Here is a 19,049-nt window from a genome sequence, read left to right on the forward strand (position 1 = left end):
CATGTTAGGAATGCTTAAATATTTTTAAACATTTTAGCATCACTATTAGAAAGACTGGACTAATTACATTGTAAATTTATGATCTCAACAAGCAACTCATTATTACATCCAGTTACTTATTTAAGCAGATGTTACAATGAGAAAAGTCTGCAAAGTATTTTATCCCCAAGGTATTCATTTTTCATCACCAAACTAAACGTCAACCTATACTGCACTAGTGGAATCAGCAACGCATACTCATTTCTATTTATTTATAGTTACCAACACTCAATTTATTACACAAATTTCATTGAAAGGTGTTAGTCAATGGATTCTCTCACAGAAACCAGAATGGACTTTTAAAGAAATCCTGCCCTAAAATTCCAGACTTTCTTGCTACTCAACTAAAATAAACAAAAACTACTATTAAAAACATACCGAGCATGCAGTCAAAATGAAGGAGAAAAAAGAAAACTGATTAATGTTTCACATGTGAAGTCATTTCCTTGCACCTGTGGTTCAGATCTAGGAAAAATACTACAAATGCCACTAGAAACAAGGCTAGTATTCAGAATGCAAGCAATTATTTATACTTTAGATGTTATACCCTGTTCTTCATACTTTTAAATGCTGGGAATCCATCCCATTATTTTTTATGGTGTAGACGAATACTAAACATTAAAACCTCTTAAACCTTTTATTTATTCTGTGCTTGGTTAAAGGTTCTTATTCATATTTATGCAAGGAAACCCATAAAAACCTTCATTTGCAGCAGCATTTGTCTAGATGATCATATATATTATGTACGCATAAATATACAGGCCAAGTAATCAAATGTACCATTCAGAATCTCTGTACAAAGAGTTCATAATTGACTATAATTTTCCCCATGGCATAACAAAGATGTTATATCACAAAATGGCATTTGGGCATGCCCAAACAATTCTCACCACAGGTCTGTAGGAGACAAGATCTAAACTTGACTACATATTCTCCTCAAGTAATAGATTCCTAAATGGGAAGGTCAGGGCAGAAAAACTCAACTGGTGTTAGTGGATCCTGGTTCAAAGAATGGCAAAGCTGATAATATAAAATTTAATGTAGATATAGAAGTTAATGTAATCCTTTTCCTCCTGTCTCTGATCCCATTTCACCCGATATTTATTTATTTATTTATTGCACTTGTATACCGCCCCATAGCCGAAGCTCTGATAAACCCTCCTCAGATTCTCATAGCTTGCCAATCTAAAAGATACCTTGAGCTCCCATCTCATCTTGCAGTAATGAAGTGAACTATGTCCAAACATCATTGCAAGAAATGTAGACTCTCTGTCCCAGAGATACACAGATTGCACGCTTACTAAATAAAGTATGCTATAGCCCTACTGTCAAAGAACACCATCAATTAGAAGGTCAAAAATGTAGCTCACTGCAACACAACTGAATGAATGTTACGATGGGAAAGAGGGGACAAGAGAAGGGGTTAGTACCTTTCTAATTTTCCTTTACTTTATTCTGATGTTCATCATCAGCAATGTGATGGCCCTGGGACTTCAGAACCATATGCAACAAACCCCACCTCCTGTTAAGGATATTTTTGAAAACAAGTATGAAGACCCTTTAATAAAATTAAATGGTGACTTCTGCCACATCTAAAATAACAACAACAAAAAGATGGCCAAGTCTGATTAGTAAACATTTGCCTCTGGGATAGGAGCAAGTTTGAAAAGTTTCATCTGGTCACAGAACAGCTGGATAGTTTATAAACACACATTTCACAGCAGGCTATTAGAGCACAAAAGAAAATGACTAGTGGATTAGCAACTCCATTGTAACATGATCTTACTATGATGACTAATAGCCTTATGAACAGAGATCTTCCAACATTTTGCAATATTTATGTAATGTGCTAACCAAATTGATTTCATATCAGGCTAGCAAATCCAGCTGAAACAAATTGAAATCTCCTATCCTATCCAATATTTTCTACATAACTGAAATAATGAATTTGTTGCTCTGTTCAACTAACAGTTTACTAAGGCTCCAATCTGAAACATACTTGGCAGAAAGGAAGCCCTACTGAGCTCAATGAGACCTACTTTTAAATAAATACATTTATGTATTGGGCTGTAAGAGAATCTAAACATTGCCAGCTTTGGTAACCGTATCTGAGTAAAATCTTCCCTGATAATAAGGCTATTGTTTATCTTGCTCTTATATTCCCCCTTACTCAGCTGATGGTGGCATTCTGGCAGTGCATAAGTCCTCCCCTCCTTGCCAGACAGTGGCAGTTTAGAGTAGCACCAGGTCTGAGAACTGGTACGTTGGGGAGGTAACATGCCTCTGCAAATTCCACACACAGAGACCCACTGCCTCTCACTCCCGAAGGATTCTGCCAGCCTGATATGAAGAAAGTTGGAAGCCAGACTATACTGGGGAAAGGGTTAATTTCATTTCACTTGTTTCCCATCCACATTTCTCTGCATTGTTTCAAGTAATATTTCTAAGTAACAAGCTGAAGAATTTTTTGAGCAGTTATTTATTTATTTATTTAATTTAATTTATATACCGCCCTAAGCCCGAAGGCTCTCTGGGCGGTGTACAAAAAGATAAAAACAAGCACAATATATAAATACAATAAATACAATAAATCAAGAAACAAAACAAACAAACAACAAAAGAACCAAACAACGTCCAAAATACAGAAATGCTGTTAAAATACACTTTAAAATGCCTGGGAGTATAAAAAGGTTTTCACCTGGTGCCGAAAAGATAGTAGCGTCGGCGCCAGGCGCACCTCATCAGGAAGACTGTTCCACAGTTCGGGGGCCACCACTGAAAAGGCCCTAGCTCTAGTCACCACCCTCCGAGCTTCTCGATGGGATGGTACTCGGAGAAGGGCCTTAGATGTTGAGCGCAGTGTATGGGTAGGTTCATACTGGGAGAGGCGTTCCACCAGGTATTGCGGTCCCATGCCGTGTAGGGCTTTATAGGTCAAAACCAGCACTTTGAATCTAGCCCGGAAACAAATAGGAAGCCAGTGCAGACGGGCCAGAACAGGTGTTATATGAGCGGACCTTCTGGTCCGCGTCAACAATCTGGCCGCTGCATTCTGGACTAGCTGTAGTTTCCGAACAGTCTTCAAGGGCAGCCCAACGTAGAGCGCGTTGCAGTAGTCCAATCTAGAAGTTACCAGAGCATGAACAACTGAGGCGAGGTCGTCACTGTCCAGATAGGGACGTAGCTGGGCTACCAGGCGAAGATGGTAGAAAGCATTCCGTGCCACCGAGGCCACCTGGGCCTCAAGAGACAAGGAAGGATATCTCTCTGATAGTGGTGACCTAATCACTTGATAAAGATTTGATGGAAATATGATCAAATACAACCAGTTTGCAAGCTAAACAAAAAGAATTCCACTGTTGAACTTACTCCCTTTTACCACAATTATTGACTGTAAAGATAATTGAGTCAGTTCTCCTTATTTCTTTTTCTTTTATTTTTTCTTTATTATTAGATTTCTTACCCTCCCTTTACCATAAGTTCCCAGGGAGAGTTCCAACAATATATACAATGATAAAACAGATGAAACAGTTACAACCATTTTGTTGTTGTTATGTGCCTCCAAGTCGACTACGACTTATGGCAACCCTATGAATCAGCGACCTCCAATAGCATCTGTCGTGAACTACCCTGTTCAGATCTTGTAAATTCAAGTCTGTGGCTTCCTTTATGGAATCAATCCATCTCTTGTTTGGCCTTCCTCTTGTTCTACTCCCTTCTGTTTTTCCCAGCATTATTATCTTTTCTAATGAATCATGTCTTCTCATGATGTGTTCAAAGTATGATAACCTCAGTTTCATCATTTTAGCTTCTAGTGATAGTTCTGGTTTAATTTGTTCTAACACCCATTTCTACCCATTTTACACCCATTTTTACTTTGTTCTAACACCCAATTATTTCTCTTTTTCGCAGTCCATGGTATGCACAAAGCTCTCCTCCAACACCACATTTCAAATGAGTTGATTTTTCTCTTATCTACATTTTCACTGTCCAACTTTCACATCCATACATAGAGAACGCAAATACCATGCTCTGAATGATCCTGACTTTAGTGTTTAGTTTGTATACGAGGACCTTTTCTAGTTCTCTCACAGCTGCCCTCCCCAGTCCTAGCCTTCTTCTGATTTCTTGACTATTGTCTCCATTTTGGTTAATGACTGTGCCAAGGTATTGAAAATTCTTGATAAGTTCAATATCCTCATTGTCAACTTTAAAGGTATATAAACCTTCTGTTGTCATTACTTTAGTTTTTTGATGTTCAGCTATAGTCCTGCTCTTATGCTGTCCTCTTTTCATCAGCATTCATTTCAAATCATTACTAGTTTCTGCTAGTAGTATGGTATCGTCTGTATATCTTAAATTATTGATATTTCTCCCTCCAACCAGAATTTCTCTCTCCAAGCAGAATGATCAGGGGGATGGAGCGACTCCCTTATGAGGAAAGGTTGCAGCATTTGGGGCTTTTTAGTTTACAGAAAAGGCAGGTCAGAGGGGCTCTCTGGGCAGTTTTCAACAATTAAAAACATTAAAAACAGGTACACAAATTTAAACCATTAAAATCCATAAAAACAGATAAGCAAGTTAAAAACACATGTTATTCTAATACTGTTAAAATGCCTGGGAGAAAAGGAAAGTCTTGACCTGGCACCAAAAAGATAACAGGGTTGGTGCCAGGCGCACCTTGTCAAAGATATCATTCCATAATTTGCGGGCCACCACTGAGAAGGCCCTCTTCTTTGTTGCCAGCCTCCCAGCTTCCCTCAGAGTAGGCACCCGGAGAAGGACCTTTGATGTTGAGCGTAGTATATGGGTAGGTTCGTGTTGGGAGAGGCATTCCATCAGGTATTGTGGTCCCAAGCCATGTAAGGCTTTATAGGTTAAAACCAGCACCTTGAATCGGGCTCGGAAACATACAGGCAGCTGATGCAAGAGGGCCAGAATCAGTTTTATATGTTCAAACCATCTGGTCCCTGTTACCAGGCTGCTGCATTTTGCACACGCTGCAGTTTCCGAACTGTCTTCAAAGGCAGTCCCACGTAGAGCGCATTGCAGTAATCTACCTTGGAGGTTACCAGAGCATGGACAACTGAAGCCAGGTTATCCCTGTCCAGATAGCAGCGTAGCTGGGCCACCAACCCGAGTTGGTAGAAGGCACTCCATGCCACCGAGGCTACCTGAGCCTCAAGTGACAAAGCATGGAAATGATCACACCTGCCTTTCCCCTTTCCCTCTCTACTTCCATTTCTCTACTTCCCCTCCCCTCCCCCTCCCTCTTTTCCCCCTCCCCTCTTTTGTTCTGTGTTGCTGTACGTCACATATTCACAGAAGCAAAAGAAAATGCTTCACTAAAATTGCAAAGTAAATCAAATTTAAAGTGACTTATCTGAACTATATCATCTGTCTTAATATTGTTGCTTCCTCCCTGCTAAAACAAGAACAGTGCAGCACATGTCTTCTTTCTGTTATTGGGCTGATTGTGGCCTATTGCCGAAATAAAACACAAACACCATTCATTGGGTTGAATCATGGGCCACTTTATTAAACGGAATCAATTAGAATAATGAACCTGCAGAGGGGAAATCAAGTGCGGGAGCATTCTGATGATCCAGGCAAAGCCTGCTTGCAGCCATAGGGCGCCTAAACCTTGCCTGAGCCCGGGGCTGCCCTATGCCAGACCCCAGCTCAAGACACACCCTGAAGATGTGTAGGGGGTCCAACCTGCATCACCGCCCCCCGGAGCCGTGAAACTCCGAGCGGATGAGGCACGTTGGCCCCAAAGGCGGCCTGAGTTCTGCCCCCTGGGCCGTATAGCCCTGAGCTGCAGGCCCCCGGACCGCCAATCGCCCCCAAAGGTGCCTAAAGGTGTCACCTAGCTGCCCTTTCCCTTTAAACCTTTTCCCGCACTTCTTTGCCACAAAAGGGGGACAAGCCTCTGCTTAGTCTCCCTTTACCCCACACCCGATAAGAATCTCGTGCAGACCCCTCTGCAGGTCCATCTGGAAGATGCCATCGTTGCCCCACGAACTGCATGTCCACGCATGCCTACTACTGAGGGCCTTGCCCTCCATGTCTGACCACAGCAGACGACCTGAGGCTACCGAGGCCTCAACTGCATGTCCTCACATGCCTGCCACTGAGGGCCTTGCCCTCCATGTCTGACCACAGCAGACGACCCGAGGCTACCGAGGCCTCAACTGCATGTCCTCACATGCCTGCCACTGAGGGCCTTGCCCTCCATGTCTGACCACAGCAGACGAACAGATGCTATTGTGGCCTCAACTGCATGTCCTCACATGTCTTGCCCTTCAGTAACCAAGGTAATTCCCACCCAGGGGAATGACCACCACCTGCAGAACCTTCCGCCCTGAACCCTGCTGGAACAACATGGGTAGGAGACCATTCCAGTGCATACTCTGTCGACCCAGCCACCAAACTGTGGCCCACCATCCGAGGCCCAGCTGTGAACCAATGTGCGTTTGCGGCCCCAAGGCCAGCCTATGAGATCATGCCATGGCTGCAGAGTAGGCTGCGCGTCTGTTCCATCCCCATCCAGCAACCTGCCAAAACAGAAACAATCGTGAACAGTTGGGTCGCGGACCTTCAGACTCACCCCCAGGGTGAATGTATTCCATGTGCCCCCTACTTCCACCTCCTAATGGCGTGCACCTGCATATACCAAAACCAAATGGACCGTCTCAGGTAGGCAATTCCACTGCCGGGTAGGCAAACCCCATTCCGGAGAAGCATGTCCCTCAAACCCCCATGGGTCTGCTCCCAGGCACTGCGACACTAGACTGAAACTTTATAAGGGAAGATCCCTCCCCCTGAATATCAGGCAACCAGGCCTGTAGCTTTAGGCCAAAAACACTATGACGCCGTCATGGGGAAATGTCCAGTCCAGGGGGAGGGTAAAATAATGTGGACTAACTCTTGCACCCCTGGTCTGCCTGGAAATCTGACCTGGCCCCCAAACACCCTCGCCCCCCATCCGGAAGGCTCCGAATTAAGTGTGAGGGCCGCTACCTGCAACTGCTGAGCTTTGAAGCATGATGGTCTCAGGGCACCTCCCTGATCAACCATCCCTGGCGGGTCAGGTGAACATGGAGGATGAGGATAAGGGGTATGGGGGTGTGCATGGGCCAGCTGGCCAGCACCTGACATATCCCAAGACATCTGAATGGTCCTAAAGGCCCCCTGCCAGCCTACCTTGCGACACACTGACAGACAAGCTACACTCCTACCATGTGATGAATTCCAGCACGTGATTCATAGGAATAGGCCACACTTTGCATAGCCCCTGTCAGCCCCTAACTCCCAGGAATCCCCTCCTGCCCTCTGATAGCTGGTGAGCATGCTGGGGCAGCAGATAGGCATATGGCCATCTCTGACTCCCTTCCCCCATCTCCCAGTATGCGGTATGGGACTAGCTGAGTCGGTCCTTCCTCTAACTGAAACACCATTGACGCGCCGCAGGAAAGGAGGGGGCCACCAGAGGTTGGCGCACAAGGCAGCCAAAAACTTTGAACTTGTGGTAAGGCTGTGAAATCCCTGTTATGGCACCATCACCCCCACCGTAGAAGGCCCCCAACACCTGAAGGGGAGGAAGCAAACACCTTCCCCAGCCCCTGAAAACTGCAGGATCTTGATCTGCAACAGTTCAAGCTTTTCCAGGGGAGCCTGCAGCCCTGGGTCCAAAAGTCAGTCTTCATACCCTGGAAGGTGAACACTGGGGCAGGATCTTCCCTTTCCCCAGCTGCCAAAGGAACCCCCCAGCTCATAGCTACGCTATAAACTGTGCCATCAGGTGCTAATATGCACCCAAAGTCTGCCCTACCCGTAAACTGTAAATCATGAAAGTAGTGCCCCACTGCTTCTGAGCCCTCTCGTCTCCAAGAAGGGGCTGAAGTGCTCCATGCAAGAATACAGCAGCCCCTAGGTAATGCTCTGCCGCATAGTTGACTTAACAGGCAAAACTCAGCAGCTCAAAATCCACCGTGTGTAACGGCCGGCAATGCAGGCAGATTAGCTGCCACACTTGCCCATAAGGCATCACTGAGTGACCCCACTTGTATGACAGATGGTGAATCAGGTAGACTTTGCCCACTGCCACTGTGGGCACTATACGGGGGGGGGCGCTGAGAGAGCAGAGGTAGGGGAAGATGGGAAGGGGCCAATAACCCTGCCCAACTGTATGTCTTAATCAATTGTCCCCTGGACCAGTGCGTCCATAGGATCCGGAAAACCGCATAATAAAGAAAAACCACATCATAAAATGAGTCCCCCCATAACTGGGCAGTCTGCAAGCAAGGTCCATAGCCCTCGAGCGTAGCTGGGAAGGGACACTTTTTCCGAGCAGCCTCTGCTGGTGGCTGCCCTGGCCCCACATATCCTTCTGGGTTGTTGTTGTGCCTTTAATAGCAGGTTCGTATTCAGCAGTTATTAGATGGCATGGAGTTAAGCAATGTCATCTTCTAATGTCTGCAGATCAAATGACCCTTAAAGGCACAGGACTAGAGGCCTGTAAAAAGTTGGGCACCTTATCTACAGACCAGTTTGTAAACTAGCTAAAGTGAAGATGCAAGCAAATGTGCAGCCTGCGTGTGATTAATTCCATTATGTTTAAATAATTTACTCAGAGAAATATGAATTGGACCAATTCTATGCATACTTACTTGTGAGAAAATCCCCGAGTGTCTCGTTACTTCTTCCCCTGGAAGGGTGCATGTGATTGCACACATACAGCAGAATCCTATGTGTGTTTACTCAGAATATCACAGATTAAATGGGTTTTAGGACAGAGGTTTATGGGACTTAACTGATGGAAAGGTTCATATATTTTTACCTGGGTTTGAAGAACGTATTTGGGGGGGGGGAGAAGCTTAACAGTGAAAAAAGGGGGGATGAGTTCCCTTTGCATTTTGGAGTTGAGGTAGTTTTGGAGGTGAGGTTGCAGCACTAACTGGGGTCCCTACAGGCTCCTGCCGCCTCCCTTCTGTCTCCAGCTGCCCCCCACCCTCCTCAAAAAGCCCCTGCTCTTGTAATTACATTGCATTGCTCCAATCCAAATGGCCGCTACGTTATGACAGAGCATCTTTCTAGGTTATTCTGCAAAAGAAGTGGCGGCCACAGGCAGCAGGAGGCTGAAATTTGAAGGAGGATTAAATTTAAAAGAGGATTAGACAAATTCATGGAGGACAGGGCTATCAATGGCTACTAGCCATGATGTCTGTGCTCTGCCACCCTAGTCAGAGGCAGTATGCTTCTGAAAACCAGCTGCCAGAAGCCTCAGGAGAGGAGAGTGTTCCTGCACTCGGGTCCTGCTTGCGGGCTTCCCCCAGGCACCTGGTTGGCCACTGTGAGAACAGGATGCTGGACTAGATGGGCCACTGGCCTGATCCAGCAGGTTCTTCTTATGTTCTTAACCCATGGCTGCTAAGCTCTGGAGGAAACCAGGTTAGGGAAGGCTGACTTATAATCATAAGATCACCTAGCTTTTCATTTTCGTAAACTGTTGTGATACCTCAGTTTGGTTCTTCAGCTGAATCCCTTTTTAAACAGTATTGTCACCCATTGTATCACATTGATTCACCATTCTGTGCAGTGAATTAAATAGGAATTAAATGATTGACAACAAAAATAAGCAGCTGTTTTTTAAACAAAAACACCCAACTAAATTGTACTGAATGGTTTTGATGTTCAAACAAAAAATCAACCACCTGAATTCCCACTATCCAGGGATCTGCAGTTCTGACTCATTTAAACTTCAGATGCATTTTCCATCTCCACTGCATATTAACATATCCTCCTGCTAGGATACTTTGAAAAACATGGATTAAATGCTAGCTTGCTCTTTATAATTCCATGGGTAGATCAGGATAATGAAGCAGCTGCCTTTTTATGAACAGCCACAGAGAATCAACAGGACTAATCAAGTAGTTTGGGGGCCAAAATCTTTATTAACCTCGGTGCCATGCTTGAAATTCTCACTGATGCACAGGATGGTGCTTTCAAGATAAACCAAGAAGCCAACCAAGTAATTAAAAAGAAGCTGGTAAATGTCCCTGGCTGGCACTCATTGCCTGATTAACAATCAAACAACAAAGCACTAGTTTAGATCTTATTTTACCGAGTGCAAGGGCTGAAAAAGACCTCTTGATGGTAACTGGGAAGATAAACCAAGAAGCCAACCAAGTAATTAAAAAGAAGCTGGTAAAGGTCCCTGGCAGGCACTCATTGCATGATTAAAAATCAAACAACAAAGCACTAGTTTAGATCTTCTTCTACCGAGTGCAACTGAGAAGAATAGCATAAGCAGGCTGATCCTTTCTATGCTACTTAGAAGTAATTCTCCCCGTATTCAGTGGGCCTTATTTATTCTCTAAGTGTGCTTAGGAATGCAACCATAAATCTTCCTTACACCACCTCGCCGCGGCTGAAAGTCCTCCCGCGCCTCGCCGCCGCTGGAAGTCCTCACGTGTGTCGTCGCAGCCGCAAGGCCGGCCCATCGCGGCCAGAAGGCCCCCCGCGTCCCGCCGCCGCTGCTGCCCCCGCAAGGCCGGCTCACCAAAGGCCCCGCCACGGCCGGAAGGCCTCGCCCGCGCCGGGAGGCTCCCCGCGCCGCGCAGCAGCCGCCGCCACAAAGCCTCAGCCGCCAAAGGCCGGCTCACCAAAGGTCCCGCCGCGGCCGGAAGGCCTCGCCCGCGCCGGGAGGCCCCCCGCGCCGCGCAGCAGCCGCCGCCACAAAGCCTCAGCCGCCAAAATTCAAAGGAGGGCGGGAGGCTGGCAGAGCGGCCTTAAATGGCCTTCAGCCGCCCCGCCTCCTTCCTGTGTGTCACGATGGCGCGCCGGCGCGCCGCGTGCACGCCCGATGGCGGCCTGAGCTTCGGCTGTGGCCACAAACTCGCCCCTTTGCCCGGAAGTACCGGGCACGGAACGGGATTCCAGGTGTTGCCACCACTCACCATATGCTGAGGCACATGTTACCAAATTCTTCCAAGCTACACAGGAAGTGGATTGGACTGTGAAAGACCAACCCAAATTTTGTTTGCATTTTGACAAATTTCTAGGGCAATCCAATCTCTCAGAGGGGAGATCAGGTCCCCTGGTGCATTCAGTATAGCTGCCCAATTTCTTTGCTTTTTAGATTTTGATAGAAATATATGTTGGCTATAGGGATGTTCTTAAACGGCAAGGGTTTTTTTTGCCTATTAGTGAATTTAGCTAGTATTCCCTTTAATAGTAAACTCAGGTGATTGAATGCCGATAGGATTAGAGCCAAACTGGGGCAACTGAGAAAAAAAAGGGAGGCATCAGCATGCTTGGGTGACCTTAAAGCATGCAGAAGCAAAAACATTTTTAAATTAAAAAACACAGAAAAAGTCCATAAAGGAACATGCATTTACAGTAGCCTCCAGGAGCCATGAAATGTTAAGCATTGCTTGGAAGAGAACACTGGAAAACCAGGGGAGGGGATAAACTGTCCCACATGGCTTGGCTGGCTGGACTCTAAATGGGCCCATTCCTGTTAGGGGTTGAGGCTATACCATGGCATTTCATTGCAGGTCCCACTTGTCATGACTAATATCCACTGATGAAGCTCACCTTCATGAATCTATCTAGTCCCTTTTTAAAGCTGCAATCCTTAGGCAGCAGTGGGGCTTGATGGAGCAGCATGGTGAGCACTGCATCCACAACCCTAGTGCTCATGCCAGCCATGGGGGCAGGAAAAAATCACCCTTCACTGCTCTGGCTCCCAGGTTGGCATGGCAAAGAGACCTGGATCAGGCCCATTGCCATCACATGACATGAGCAGAGTCTGAACAGGATTCAGCAGATCCTATGCTGGACCAGCCCCAAGGGCGGAGGGACACCTCCTCCTCTTCCATACCCCCTCTGGCACAGTGCATAACTTTTCCACACCATGCATAATTTTATACACCCCTTTTTCTAAACATCTAAGCCCCAAATGCTTTAGCCTATCCTCATAGGGAAGGTGCTGCAACTCCTGGATCATTTTGATTGAAGCTCAAGTTACAAGTACCTGAGAGAGTATCAGTTGTCCATGAAAAGCCTGCACAAACTTGCTTAAAAAGGCAAAATATGTAGCTTCTCCAGCTTTCCCTGCTAATGACCGCAGAAGAAAATAGCCCTGGAAGAAGCAAGCAAAATAAAGATGTTATTCCTTTCTTAAGTCTATGAAACATTGATCTGTAATATTGAGAACATCAGTTTTAGCATTCTGACCTTCAGGTAGTGAACTTGCATGAAGACTTTTTCTGCATTCAGGCCATGTTTGATAACACATACTCCAGATTCACTCACTTTGCCAGTGTTCTCTTTATTGGGCCTAAAAGAGCACAAACAATTCAAGATCTAGACAGATAACACTGAGGATGGTTTAAAAGGTCTATTAAAATACCTAATTGCAACTTTTTGTTTTACTTCAGGCACATTCTGCTACGTAAGACATTTCATACTTGTTTCAGGTAACTTTGTTCATGGGAACAGTAGTACAGCAATGCATTTTTCTAATGTAAATTTATATACGGCTACACAAACAGCTGAAATTATTATTATTATTTATTTATTTTTGTGTCCCACCCTTCCTCCCAGCAGGAGCCCAGGGCGGCAAACAAAGCACTAAAAACACTTTAAAACATCATAAAAACAGATCTTAAAATACATTAAAAGAAAACAGCATTAAAAACATTTTAAAAAGAAAACTTTAAAAAGGGTTAAAACATTATTAAAAAAACATATTAAGCAATTCTAACACAAACGTAGACTGGGATAGGTCTCAACCTAAAAGGCTTGTTGAAAGAGGAAAGTCTTCAAAAGGCGCCAAAAAGATAGCAGAGATGGTGCCTGCCTAATGTTCAAGGGGAGGGAATTCCACAGGGTAGGTGCTGCCACACTAAAGGTCCGTGTCCCATATTGTGCAGTACGAACTGCCTGATAAGATAGTATCTGCAGGAGGCCCTCACCTGCAGAGCGCTGTGATCAACTGGGTATATACGGAGTAAGACATTAACCCAGTAGCCAATTCTAAGCTGCTGTGAAGTAACTTAACCCTTCTCCCAGACATGACATCATATCACATGGCATTCTGCTAAGACATGCTACATAGGCAGGAGTATCACACTAAGTGCAAAGGGAAATTAGAAGAGATGGAGACGCTCTAGATGGAGGGAAATGGGAAGGAAAGATATTGAATTCATCACATCCAGTAATGTATTTTGGCTGCTCTTATCTGAACACAGGCTTAGCAGCTCACAAGACTACACCTGCAAGGATGAATGGCCTCTTTCATCTAAGCCCAATATGTTGAAAAAAGGACTTACGCTTTCCTGTTCTTTTCCTTTAGTTTGCAATTCTCCATGACCATCAAAGAAAAGCAGCCAGAGTTTTTGAAAACAATGCCTGAAACACTCAGCCTTCTGAATTATCACCCAAGAGAACAATATCCAGAACGAATTCAAACTGTGTGAATTCTTTACCAACGAATGTCCAGTTTCCAAATCTTTACCAGATGACTGTACTATTTGCTAGTACCTATCTCTTCAGTTTAAAACATACACTGAGGAAAATTAGGTTGTGCAAGATTTGTTCTCCAAGTAGAACCTTTCTACAACAGAGAAGGGAACTAAGGGGTGTTTGCACTAGCTATTTTCCCAGGCTATGTCCTACAAAAAGGTGCTGTTTATATTTATAAATAAATAAATAAATAAATAAATGTTATGGTGTGTGTCATATAGTGTGGCTTCATGAAACAGTGGACTGAGTTCATACAAGGATTGGGGGTGATTAAAGGGTTAAACCAGTATCTGAGACCAGTAATAGACTGGATAGGGGCCAATAAACGAAAACGCAATCCAGACAAGGTGAAAGTATTAACAGGTGGTCTGTCTGTTTCAGGAAGGGGTGTTCAGCCTGTTCTGGAAAAGGTTGCAATTCCTCTCAAAGCCTTGTGTTTGGATGTCTAAGTTGCACCTATGGCAGGAATCAGGTGAGGCTAGGGTGCTAACTATGGCCCCTTCTGGAGGAAGATAGCTTGGCCCCAGTGATCCATGCCCTAATAAAATCCCCCATATGGATTACTGTTGTGTGTTCTACATGGGACTGTCTTTGAAGACTGCTCTTAAAATACAATTGGTGCAAAACACAGCACCTGTACTACTGACTGGGACCAGGTGAATGGAACATGCCTAGGGATGTAGTTTGCCTTATGTTTTCATCCCATATGCTATCCGACAGACTGTTTTATTTCCCAGGTCATGGCTGTTCATGATCCACAAAGCTACATCTTTATCATCTTGTTGAATTTAACATTACTGCTGATATCTTGCCTAACAATAGTTTAATGGTCTCTTACATAGGTAATTTCTACATCTAATGTAACTTCTAGTACTGCAGATGTTATCTCCATATATTTCTTGATTAGTTTTATTCACAAATGAATGAGCCAGCTAATTGCTCATATAGTAATCATCTACCCCCAGAGTTATCGTCTTTCTGGAACAAATGATGAAAGAACACAAATGACGTGTCTGTTTTTTTGGAGGGGGGGGGTCACAATGAAATGTTGAGGCTTGCTAGATTGAGCTGAAAAAAATGATTTTTAAGTATTTTGCAATGGTGAAACTAAACACTTTATCCTACCTCATAGACTTATTGTGTAACACTGAAAAGCGGGCACATGGAAAATGTATTCCAATTCCATCATCATCAGTGACCTGCTGTGTTTATATGTTTATCATTATGCTAAATACATGGTTCAATTGTTTAGGTTTCAGTCTATGCAGTATGTTCTTCTGACCTGACTTGTAGTCTGTGAACAAGTTTCCACACTGTGAAAGACTCACTAACTAGTCCTCAAGCATCCAGCAGCCACCACACATCATTCACAACAATTCTGTGAAGTAGCATGGCATGATTTAATTTTTTTAATCATCATTAGGTTACATGTTGAGCTTCATGGTTGCATATGCATGTTGATGTATCAAAGGACAAAGCAAGTATTTCTTAAAACCTCAAAAAAAACTATATTGTGGGTAGATACAGTCCACCAGCGCAGATGAACATTTCATTAACTTTTATGCTTCAGCTTCTCTCATTCTGATTGTGTGATGGTCCCAGCCTCCCCACTCTGTCATCACCTCATTCACAGAATCAAAGAATAGTGGAGTTGGAAGGGGCCTTTAAGGCCATCGAGTCAACTCCCTGCTCAGTGCAGGAATCCAAATTAAAACATACCTGACAGATGGCTGTCCCCCTGCCTCTTGAATGCCTCCAGTGTTGGAGAGCCCACCACCTCCCTAGGTAATTGGTTCTATTGTCGTACCACTTTAACAGTTCGGATGTTTTTCCTGATGTTCAGTTGAAATCTGGCTTCTCATAACTTAAGCACATTATTCCGTATCCTGCACTCTGGGACGATCAAGAAGAGATCTGTGTGGACACCTTTCAAGTACTTGAAGAGTGCTATCGTATCTCCCCTCAGTCTTCTGTTCTTAAGGCTAAACATGCCCAGTTCTTTCAGTCTCTCCTCACAGGGCTTTGTTTCCAGTCCCCTGATCATCCTCACTGCCCTCCTCTGAACCTGTTCCAGTTTACCTGCAACCTTTTTAAAGTATGGTGTCTAGAACTGGACACAGTACTCAATATGAGGCCTAGTTAGTGCTGAATAGAGGGAAACTAGTACTTCACGTGATGTGGGAACTATACTTCTGTTAATGCAGCCTAAAATAGCATTTGCCTTTTTTGCAGCCACATCACATTGTTGGCTCATATTCAGCTTATGATCAACAACAATTCCAAGATCCTTCTCTCATGTAGTATTGCTGAGTCAAGTATCCCCCAATACTTGTTCAGACTTTTTGCCTTAGGCATCAGACTTCTAAACAACATTTTTTTGTAACTTAATTTGTCATTTCTGTGCCCATCCCAACCTACACATGCTGCGATTGTGAATCAAACAATTGACAAATCCACTCAATAACATGGCTCAAAGTGCCAATGCAACACACACCCAGATAAGTTAATGTTACTGAAATAAAATCAACATTAAAAATTCACTGACTTTTTTGTATTGCTATCAGCAAAGCCGCTATGTAAAATCTGCATAAGACAAATGAGCGAACTGTGGCAGAATCTGTGCTTGCATTCAACTGGAGCAGATTTCTCCCCCATTCCCAACATGCCTCACGTGGCTCCAGGTCCATTCAAAATGCTGATCTTAACCTTTAAAGCCTTAAGCATCTTTAGACCAGCATAGTGCCTTCTTCCTCATGATGACATTAAGATCTTCTTCTAAGGCCCTCCTTCAGGTCTCCTTGCCTTCAGAGATGTGGCAATCGGTGAGCCAAAACCTAGCCTTTTTAGTGGTGGCTCCTTGGTCTCCCAAGGGAGGCTGGACTGGCAAAGACTCACATGCCTTTGCAGCACTAGGACAAGACCTTTTTTCCCCCCAGGCCTTTTAGATCATTTTTTTTTTACATTTGTTATTTTAATCTGCTGGGACACTAGTTTCCTGTATTTTATGTTATATGGGCTTGCTATTTTTATGATACCATTATACTGTGTTTTTAAAAATATTGCTAGCCACTCCAAGAGGTTGCAGGTTAAATAAATAAATACTGTATTTCATTATGCTATATACCTAGAGACAATGTTTTTTAAACAATGTGTGCTGTAAAATTAATGCCCTATAAGACCCATGTGATACCATAGCAATTAAAGGAGGAAAGCAACTGTCCAGATAAGCCTCCTATCACAGCAACCTATGTTCACTATGGAAAAATATTTTATTGGGGGGGAAAAACAAAACACACACACCCTGGCAATCAGCAGCTGCGTTGGCTGCAGCTGCATAGCAGTTAGCGATAAAGCTGTCTCTTCCATCTGCACCTATTGTCAAGCTACACACTTGCAAATGTATGATTTGTCTGACCTTGCATATACAATAACATGAATAAACATTAATGAAAAAGCTTACAGTATAACACAACTATAGTTATGCAAGAACTTGATATAGAGGGAAGAGGATGGACTCAGGGCTGGGCCACAATGGAAGGCTTGTAGCAGAATATTTATTCCAGCAGCAGCCATTTTGCCAGAGGCATGTTTATCAAAGTGTGGAAAGCTCTGAAATTCCCACTAAGCCACAAAGCTTACTTGATGATCTTGGGCCAGCCACTGTCTCTCAGATTAACCTGTCTAAGAGGGTTTTTTGTAATGATAAAAGTAGGGAAAGAGGGCAACCGTGCACACGGCATTAAAATCTCTGGAGGAAGGGCAGGATACAGTTTAAATAAATAAATACATAAGAAAAAGTTCAAGCACATGGGTCTTGGCTGCTGGGTCTGTAACAGCCAGGGGAATGTCTTCTGTATGACGGTCAGTACCCAGCCTCTTTACATGTGGAGTTGCTGGGCCATTGGAGCCCCATGAGCATTGTGGCACCTTCTCCATGGAGTTAACATTCAAATCACTGCATGAGGCCAGGATATGATGATGAGAACCAAAAGATTCCCCTTGAACTACATTACAATTTTTGAAATTGGAATACTTTAAAAATCAACATACAATGCAGCACAAGGAGCATACTGTTAAAAAATAAAAACCTCTGCTCTGCACATAGATTCCTCCCCCACCACCACAGAGTTCCCTGGATTAGACATTCAGGCTGCAATCCTGTGCACAGGATTATACCTAAATACATGGATTACAGTAGAAGCAAATCTCAATGAATTCCATACATAACTAAATACAGGATTGGAAAGCTAACAATCAAAAAAACTTTCTGCTCTACAACTTCATACACTGGAGTTTATACTTAATGCTTTGTCTGTAAACACAGATAGAATACAGTATAAAATGTAGCTTAAAGTCTGTATTTAATTGTAAAATAATCAAATCAACATGTTTTAGCATGCTTAGAAACAACCAGTGAAATTCACATTTAAAAAAGGAACTTTAAATTTAAAAAACTGAACACCATGATTAAAACGAAGCAAGAAATTTCCTTGCTGAAATGTGGTGTAAATCATTCCTCTGTGCTTAAATATTCTAGAACTACAGGTCTAAGGGGTGGTATAGGGTAAATGTGATACATCAAGCTCCATGCTACACATTAAGCAGATAGCTCTGCATCTATAGTCAAACAGGATTTGGGATTGCAAAAGATAGACTGATATTAATCCAATCAATTACCAAATCACAGGGTTGGAAGGCACCTCAAAGGTTACCTAGCCCTACACCCTGGCAATGCAGCTGCTATAGCATCCCTGATAATAACTGTCCAACCTCTGCTTAAAAATCTTTAACAAAGGACTATCTTCCACCTTCCCAGACAGTCTATTCCACTGTGAGATCACACTATCAGGAAGTTCCTAATCTTTAGGTGAAATCCCTTCTTTTAATTTGAGCCTCTTAATTCAGGTCCTACCTTCTAGAACAGATTTTATTTTTAGTCAAAGGCGACATCCCTTCAGAGTAATCTGCACCATGCCAGTTGTGAATGGGGCTGAAGCCAGCAGTGGGTGGACAGAGCCATCCCCTTCTCCCTCCTTCCCATCCTTGAAGCAAGATTTCAGGGGAGGGACAGATCACTCTTGACAGAGATCAGAACTGATAGCTTATATCAATCTTCCTTCCATCTGTTTTGGTTGCCCCCTTTCCCCTCCCATTTCTACCTCTGCACTCTCACCCCCCACCCACTCACATAAAATTAGGCTGAGGTCTGCAAGCAACTACTGGATTCCCAGTTGCCTACTCTTGTTACAACTAAAAACAAATTTGCTTTGCCATGTATGAGACAGCTTTTAAATTTTGAAGATGGCTATATTATCTCTTCTTCATTGATTTTCTCACTTACGTATTTATTTATTTATTTGCACCAGCTGCGGCCCTATCTTGGGAGCTCAGATCTGATCACCCTTACTCATGCCAATACTATTTTAGGCTGCATTAACAGAAGTATAGTTTCCAAATCGTGTGAAGTATTGGTTCCC

General features: G+C 43.7%; 1 protein-coding gene across 7 annotated transcripts in view; it reads right to left on the reverse strand.

Annotated features, from left to right (window-relative positions):
• AOPEP (aminopeptidase O (putative)) overlaps positions 1-19,049 on the reverse strand; it is a 303,566-nt gene that overhangs the window by 180,599 nt on the left and 103,918 nt on the right. For all 7 annotated transcript variants that reach the window (XM_061626523.1, XM_061626498.1, XM_061626526.1 and 4 more), the window contains 2 exons: positions 12,283-12,385; positions 12,080-12,187 (listed from right to left, as the gene is read on the reverse strand). In XM_061626523.1, the coding sequence (XP_061482507.1) occupies positions 12,080-12,187; positions 12,283-12,385 (211 nt within the window). The remainder of the gene's footprint in view (positions 1-12,079; positions 12,188-12,282; positions 12,386-19,049) is intronic.

Source organism: Rhineura floridana, chromosome 1 (genome assembly GCF_030035675.1).
Source record: "Rhineura floridana isolate rRhiFlo1 chromosome 1, rRhiFlo1.hap2, whole genome shotgun sequence".
NCBI lineage: Eukaryota > Metazoa > Chordata > Lepidosauria > Squamata > Rhineuridae > Rhineura > Rhineura floridana.